The sequence below is a fragment of the Seriola aureovittata genome, chromosome 3 (genome assembly GCF_021018895.1).
Source record: "Seriola aureovittata isolate HTS-2021-v1 ecotype China chromosome 3, ASM2101889v1, whole genome shotgun sequence".
Taxonomy (NCBI): Eukaryota; Metazoa; Chordata; class Actinopteri; order Carangiformes; family Carangidae; genus Seriola; species Seriola aureovittata.
In genome coordinates this window covers 19586420-19594520 of record NC_079366.1, presented here as the reverse complement: position 1 = coordinate 19594520, position 8101 = coordinate 19586420, and the positions used below count along the sequence as shown (strand labels likewise).

The following is an 8101-nucleotide window of genomic DNA, read 5'->3' as shown; positions in this document are numbered from 1 at the left end:
CACATGCAACTTTTTAAAAAATTAGTTTAGTAGATATATTCAGAGATGCACTGACTACAGAGACCCATGTAGGCATGTATACAAGAAGCAAAACACAGCCGGCCAATCAGCAACAACAAAAGACAACAGACACTGGAGTATAATCTCATAAAGGAGAATTAATAATAATACAAACAAAGAGGCAGAGGGAGGTCACGACTCTAGATGACCTACATCACTAAAGCCTCTGGTGATACAGAGTCTGGGCAAAGACAAAATAGAGATAGAAGTAAAATATTCACTGTGGAGAAGTTGATGAGTCTAATGATTGTCAAATGTTGCCTTGTGTTAGAGGTACTTTACATGTGTATTTACATTTATGTAACTTTATATGTTACATTTACATTATATTCATTACATATGCTTCTACATTCCAGTGAAAAATATGCTGCTTTTTATTACATTATCCTACATTTATTTGATAGTCAACAACTTGTGGTTTAAGATTTAACACACAAAACAATAAACAAAGTATGAGTATAAATACGAAGGATTGTTTAGGATTGTAATGTTAGGTTTTGGACCAATAAAATAAATAAAGGATTTGGCTTTTATCATTCTGAATTTTAATTTTTTTTATTTATGTCATGATGGAAAGAGCATTTTTGATTTTCATGTTAGTAAGCTTCGTTTCATGAGTCCATTATTCCCTCATGGTTTCATAAAACGTTCCCTGGAAAGAACCATATTATCTGTTTCCAGTTATTTGGAAAACAGAGGGTTTTTGTTTTTTGTTTTTTTTCCTCAGGGGAAACTATACATTTCAGTTGTGACAAATCAGGCAGTTCATCTGCAAAAGACCACACATCCGCAGTCTGTAACTACATCAAGCACAAGCCCCTCTGAATTTAGACAAAAATTACCGGAGGCCACAAAACTTTAGTGCAGGATACAATCCAAAACTTATATTTTCAAAACATGTGATACAGAACAGGACTCATATTGTTGTATCTTTTTGATATTGCTTATAGAATAATTAGTTCTCTGATACTTAATTATGAGTTTACAGCGACTATCGAATATTGAGTCTGACATAATATTACTACATCTATTTTCCCTGATACAGGATACACTTATCTGTCTGTCACACAGAATCCATCAACAATATCTCCATAAATATTTCTGTAACATAAATAAAGTTTTTTTATGAAGGACATAACATTTTGATCAAGTGGGTTCATACAACATTTTTTTAATTATTTCTCTTCTCTCTCCTTTCCAGTCAACATGCAGACCACTGCAGTTTCCTAAACGTGCCACAAGAGGGAGCCTTTTTACAGTTTCGCACTTAAAAGGGAGCTGAGTCCTTTCTACAAATCTGCTTTTTTCTTTAAAAAAAAATGACAGGATAGGAAAAAGCCCTGTTGAACATGAGGTTATCACGATTCAGTGGTAAAATTGTGTCTTTAAAGAAATCTTGCAAGTGATTGATAAGGTAAATCATTATCCCAGGCAGCGTCTATAGTGATAAATGGTGACTTTATCTGACTTTATTTATGGTTCATCTCCCAAAAAAACAATATCACAGTGATAATCGTGTAAAGATTTTATTTTATTTTATACATAAGATTTATTTTATAGTGATTTACGTTCTGGACAATCACTGTGATGCTGTTAATATAACTGCACATTCCATGAGATGAATATAAAACACATTTTCTCGCATGTTTGAAATCTTTGCTTAAATGGCTGCTGTTTGTTTCTCAAAGGAGCCTGTAGCTGCTGAACCATGTAGTCTGAACTCAGCTTAGATCATTTCCACGGGCTCAATGGGGACCGTGTGAACTGCTGCAGTTCAGGCTGAGGGTGGCGCACCAAGCCAAAGGATTGTGTCGGGGAACCTCAGAGGTCACCACGGGTCAGAGCGCAGCGCCTGACAACACACACACAGACTCTGCTGCTGCTGCTGCTGCCGCTGCACACAGAGCTGCTGTCACTAATTAGGCTTCATGGCTGGAGGCTTTGCTTATGTTTTCCTGTAACGGGCTGGTGTACAGATGTTATACTGATAACACTGGACATCATGGAAACGAACAGTAGACTAACGCCCCCACGAATTAAAAACCGCAGACACATCAGTCAGACAACTTACTGACATGTTCTACCGAGAACACGAAATAAATATTTATTCGGATGTGCCTGCGAATTTGTGCATTGGGGACCTTGCAATAGGCAACAGACACCATTCAAACAATAAACCATAGCAATAGAACCACACACATTTAAACCCCACTGAAACAGTGAACACGTCTACAGTTATCGCACATATTTGCCAAATATATTCCTAAATGCAGTCTGTTTTGTACAGTGGTAGTGTCACGCGGGAATGAATCTCACTGATTTCAGTTAGTCTGTACATTTTCACATTTACGTGTTCTTATTCTAAGTTTTCAGTACAAAATGAACTAAGCATGGATGCATCATTGCTGCTCCATCTTTTTAGACCACCATTAACAAACCTAAGTGACATCATGCACTGATAATATAGGGATGATTTAGCTGAATGTGTAGTAGGCTACTTTGTCACAGAGAGTAAACAGTACGTTAAAATGCCAGAACAGAAAGTGAGAGGAATCCCTGTCCTGATTATGTTCAGTCAGGTGCTGTGGACAGCAGATGTAATTTTACCTTTTCTCATCAGGCTAAGAGTCCAACAGTGACACATCATGCCATCAGATCTCCCTTTGTACTGCACATTAGAGTCAATATGATAAATACAATCAAAACGTTGTCATACGTTCAAAATCATTTCAGAATGAATGTGCTTACTTGACCTGCGCAGAGACTGCAGCCACTCTGACTAATTCAGACAAACTACAGCATTTAAAATAAACTTGTGTTTCAATTTTAGGAATAATTTTGCTCATAAAACAGCTACCAGGCGATAAGACGTGTTTAAATCACAACAATAATGGCACCAAGTCACAGAGGTTGCTAAAACTGTTTAAAATATAGTGAGGTAAAAAGGTGGAAACGCAGTGATTTGGCAAATATTTTACAAAGAAAAACTTCAAAATAGAAACATATTACATGTTGATTTGATATATCAGATAGTTGTCAGACCATTAAATTAACACGGAAATACAAATTTCACATCAAAGTAGCGCAATAACTGTTGTAAAGAAAAGTCCTGCGCATCATTTGGTTTGGTTCTGACGCAACACTCGGCGTTACAAAATCGGTCAGCAAAAACTTCCAGTATTTAATTCACTTAGTTTATAAAAAGCAACAGCACGCAAGTCCCACCATATTTCAAAGGACAAACACATAAAAAGTGTTAAAAACTGCACAGTCAAGTAATTGGATTTTATGCCCCCGTCCCGCTCGCTCGCGCTTTTCTCTCCATGGTGCTCTAAAAACTCTCCAAACGCTTCAGATGTCTTGTGAGCTTTTCTTTCTCAATCTCCGCTGCTTTTTATTCTTCGACATCTCTCACAGGATCAAATATATCCAAGCACGTTGAAAGTTTCGAGATTAAAACGTTCTCAGTGAAAAAAAAAGAAAAAAAGAATCGGAGCAAACTGTTTTGGCGCATGAGAGCAGTGTGAATCTGTGAGAAGGAGCGCACACAATAAACCTGTTGTTAACCTTGCTGTGAAAATATGTTTGAAGAAAACAGCCAATTGTTGTATGAAATGTATTCAAGTATAAAATAATGCCCTTTGTTTGGGGGGAAAAACTTCAGCAATGTGAGGGTACAAAAGTCCCCTGTGGCATTTACCAGCACCCTTTGTGCACTTTGCGCTTTGGCGTCTCCACTTGGCGCATTACCCAGGCCCCTTTAAACGCGATTGTTTCTTTCTTTCTAATGACATTTACCGGATCAAAACATGCTGTTAATTCGATCAGAAAGCTTCACCCTTCATAACAATGGCAGTATAATTTCTCCCAAAGTTTGTTAAGTTGACCGAAATTAGGCAAATGAATAGGGGTCTCCAGGCTACCCATCTTGCAGGTGACGGGGAATAATGCGCGTTCACACCAGCTGCATTCTTCTTTATTTCTCCCTTTCTTTCACAGCATTATTAAAATTTAGGCCAATGAAACTATTCATTCGACTGAATAGACATTTTCTTATAGGATAATAGGATACAAATTGAGCCTCTCCAAAGAGTCTCCAGTGGTGGGTAACCCTCGTGTGCCAGAGGCTGCTGGAGACGCTGGCCTTGACGCAGACGACGCTCGTGTGCCAGGGCTAATCACACACCTGCCGAGGAGTCCAACAAAATAAAGAATGTAAACAAAAAGCTTGCCATCTCTCATAAAAGATGGACGTGTCACCAAGTCGTGTGAGAAACGCCGAGAACAAACGGGGGGGACTCAGTCTCCAAAAGATCTCCCCTGAACTTGGCGGAACAGCCTATTAAAGGCTTACTTAATTACTCTAATGACACTGGACAGGCCTTAAAACTCGGACCGGGCTTGGATGAGAGTTAAGATCGCTTGCTGGGATTTGTAAACAGGCGATCGTGTGAGAAACGCGAGTTGGAAGAAAGAGGGTTTCTTTTTTCGCCGGCTTTGTTTTCAGTGCGCACAGTGCGCCCCGCCGGATCAGGCGATCCCAACGCTCAGTTCTTATTTCCCGCCTGGGTTGTTACTATGCAAATAATATTCCGAAAGTAATCACGTGTCTTTTGAACAGCCACGTGGATTAACAAAGCAGGTTTGCCCCCCTGCTAGCCCATGGCTTTGGATTTTTACTATTTCTTTAACTGATCCTAAATGCACACATTTACCCAATGCATGGTTCTAATCCCATGGAATAATTTACACCATGAATGCCGGAGTCCCTTAGATGGTCCCTTTATAAGGGCCAGCTTTCCCCTCAAACCTCAGTCTGCTTCATCTCCTGCCAGAGGAACACATCTCTCCAACTTCCAGCTGAACTCATTTTTTAGACGTTTGTCAGAAATTCGTCGATGGCATCTAAGATGAAAGACAGGAAGGTACGCGCTCTTTGTGCGCCCAGCATTTTGGGGACTGAAATATTTTGGCAACATGACAGTTTTAACACTTTTGAGTTACATTTTGGAATTTTGTACTTCACTATTTTCAAGAAATATTTTCGAACTTCCATTTGGAGTCATTTTTACGCTAGTGGAAGAGAACTCTACTGTGCACCAGCTTGTGGCAAGAGTTCAAGGCGCTCTATTGATGTAAAAGAGCCCAGCTGACATTTACGCAAAATTTGGTGACATGTTATGTAGTTAATTACGTTACAAACACTTACAATGTGTTAAATTCCCTAATGATATGTAAGCTATATCTATCGGGGCCTCAGCGTTAAACAAACTGTCCGGTGCGCAGATGTTCGCTGCGCGCTCTGGAGCAGCACAGCGCGCGGTGCGCAAAAATCGCAGTTGGTGTATAGACCTCATCCATAAGTTTCCAAGCTATTTCGTCGCTCCATAATTAGTAACTCCACTTAACTTTGGTGTGTTACTGGTGGATAAAATAAGTGTAAGTGAGATGAGATGTACTACAGTGATTCCATGTGGTCATGTTTTATCTCTGTGTTTTTACAGAGAACTCCCATCTCTCACAAAGTCATTGAGAAACGAAGACGGGACCGCATCAACCGCTGCCTAAACGAACTAGGGAAAACAGTACCGATGGCACTGGCAAAACAGGTATTGTAAAATGTTTCATATTTGTATACGGTCTTCATCATTTTTATCCAATATTGATAATTTTGCAAGAACAAATCTATCGGTGTATGTTTACTAGCGATTCTGGTCATTGTTAATATTTGTAGTCAAACATCTTTTAATGTTGGATTTTTTTTATGTTTTGGTAGAACTCTGGAAAACTGGAGAAGGCTGAAATCCTAGAAATGACGGTTCAGTATCTGCGAGCGCTCCACTCAGCGGATTTCCCCCGTGGGAGAGAAAAAGGTCAGTAAACTTTTCACGCAGCTCTTTTACTTTGCGCATCCCATCACCAATCTTCTGTCAGTGAAATCATGCTGGTATCAGAAAAATCTGGGTTATTAGTATATGTGGGTAATTTTATTTAAACTGCCTTTTAGTTAAGTAGCCTAGTTTTAGTTAGTTCACTTTTACGCATCGGGATCAGACCACAAAAACACTTTGTGTCAGACTTGTTTATCAGGTCATCCTGGCAGAGTTGTAATCGCTGCTTATTGTGATTCATTCTAGGTGAACTTCTTGCTGAGTTTGCAAACTACTTCCACTACGGATACCACGAGTGTATGAAGAACCTGGTGCACTACCTGACCACAGAGGACAGAGCTGAAACCAAAGACATCAAGTACGCACGGATCCTCGCTTTCCTACAGTCCAAGTCCCGTGTGGTCACCGAGCCTGTGTTCGGCTCTGTCGGCTCGATGCCGGAACCGTCTGACTACCTAGGTCAGCTGCACTCCTCCCCGGAGCACCAAAGCCACAGTCCATCTGACTCCGTGTACCAGCAGAGTCCACCGGGACACTTCTCCTGGCACAGCTCGGCCCGCAGCCCGAGCATCTCGTACCCAACAGTGCCGCTCTCTGCGCACACACAACAGCACGGTGGATACTTGTCACCGGTGCAGGGACTCGATCACCACTACTTCAACTTCATCGGTCACACGCACGCAAACACATTTAGTTTGCACAGTGCGCAACACGCCATGTAAATACGTCTGCTTTGTTTGGTTGTATTTTTATTTATATGATTGTGAATGATGGAAACAGATCTTGTACATGTTGTGAATAAATATTTCTGACTAAAATTCAGCTTGTTTTGTCATTACTTACGTTAAGTGATGCTCTCAGGGCGTAAAGATCACCACCACATCATCAGCTACAACTCTGTTGCCTTCCTGCAAGAAATCAGTGTTTGAAAATAAAAAAATAATAAGATGAGGAGAGAAAACACGCAAAAGTACAACTCAATTTAGTAATTTTTACCTGGTGAATAGAAATAAACAGAAAAAGAGTTACCAGCTGTACAAGAGCTTTATATCTTTTTATGACATAAAACAAAACAAAAGTTGTCTTGTAAATGTATCACCAGAGTGATTTTACAACAGGAAAGTGGAAACATTTGGAAAGAGAAAACCAGGCTCAAGCTTTACCAAAGGCTGCAAAAAGGCCAAGTATTTGTGGATTACTACCAGCTATAAAGAAAATGCTATACAGCGAAAAAAGAAAATATATATATATATTTCTTCAGTCTGGTCCACAGACCTGTTTAAGGGCTGATCTGTGGGTTTAATGGGTGACACAGCAGGTTCCAGGGGGCAGACATGAGCCTGATTCTCACTGGGCCACCAGCTCCTGACTTAAACAAACCTGCACTTAACAAAACCATTGATTCATCCAAGAGTCCCCCTTCCTTAAAATTCAAATCTGACGTTTCATCTATATTTGTAGCTGATGAAGTTAAATAAGTAAATAAAGACTTTCACACGGGCACTATAGAATCTACATAGTTTGATACTGAAGGAATCAAAAGTAATTGTGAGACGTTTCGAATAAAGACTCAAATTTCCAGGAAGAAACAGAAGAAAGTGTAACAACAGGATAAAAGTTGTGCCCTTCTGAAGTTTTACTATTTCCATATATTTAGGCAAATGAGTCTAACTATTCATCAGGTTTAAGAAGGGATGTTATGCTGGGGAACCTTTTAACCACCCTGGTTAAAAGTTGGCAATGATTGACAAGTAAAGTCAGATTTTTCAGAGAACATAGCGAGCAACATTTCATTGTCACAAACCATTAGAAAAAAATCAACCTGCTCTTAAGTCTTTGAAACTTTCTTTCCTCACTTTGTGAAGGAGAACCATATTGGGACCAGTTAAAGGCTCCTTGCATCCCACAGAATAAGGAATTACTCTGATCAAAAGAGAACTGTTTTTGGCAAGCTTGTGTCTGCTGTATGTGACCACAGCATCTCAATAACTGCATTAAACTGCTTCCAGGCCCCTTCTGTCTTTCTTTAAGTGAGTTGTGTAGTGTTGGATTGTAAAAAAAAAAAAAGAGGTAAAAAAAGAAAAAGAGAGGAGGGGAAACTCCTTGTTGTTTCCTTTTCTAAAAAAACCAAGGAGCCCCATTGTGGTGCA

At 39.7% G+C, this 8101-nt stretch overlaps 1 protein-coding gene across 1 annotated transcript; it reads left to right on the top strand.

Moving 5' to 3' along the window:
- Positions 1 to 4697: 4697 nt before the first annotated feature.
- On the top strand, positions 4698 to 6807 carry helt (helt bHLH transcription factor). The gene is made up of 4 exons (XM_056372342.1): positions 4698 to 4985; positions 5565 to 5669; positions 5837 to 5933; positions 6198 to 6807. The coding sequence occupies exons 1-4, from the start codon at positions 4959 to 4961 to the stop codon at positions 6671 to 6673; spliced, it is 705 nt and encodes a 234-aa protein (XP_056228317.1). The 5' UTR covers positions 4698 to 4958; the 3' UTR covers positions 6674 to 6807.
- Positions 6808 to 8101: the final 1294 nt, after the last annotated feature.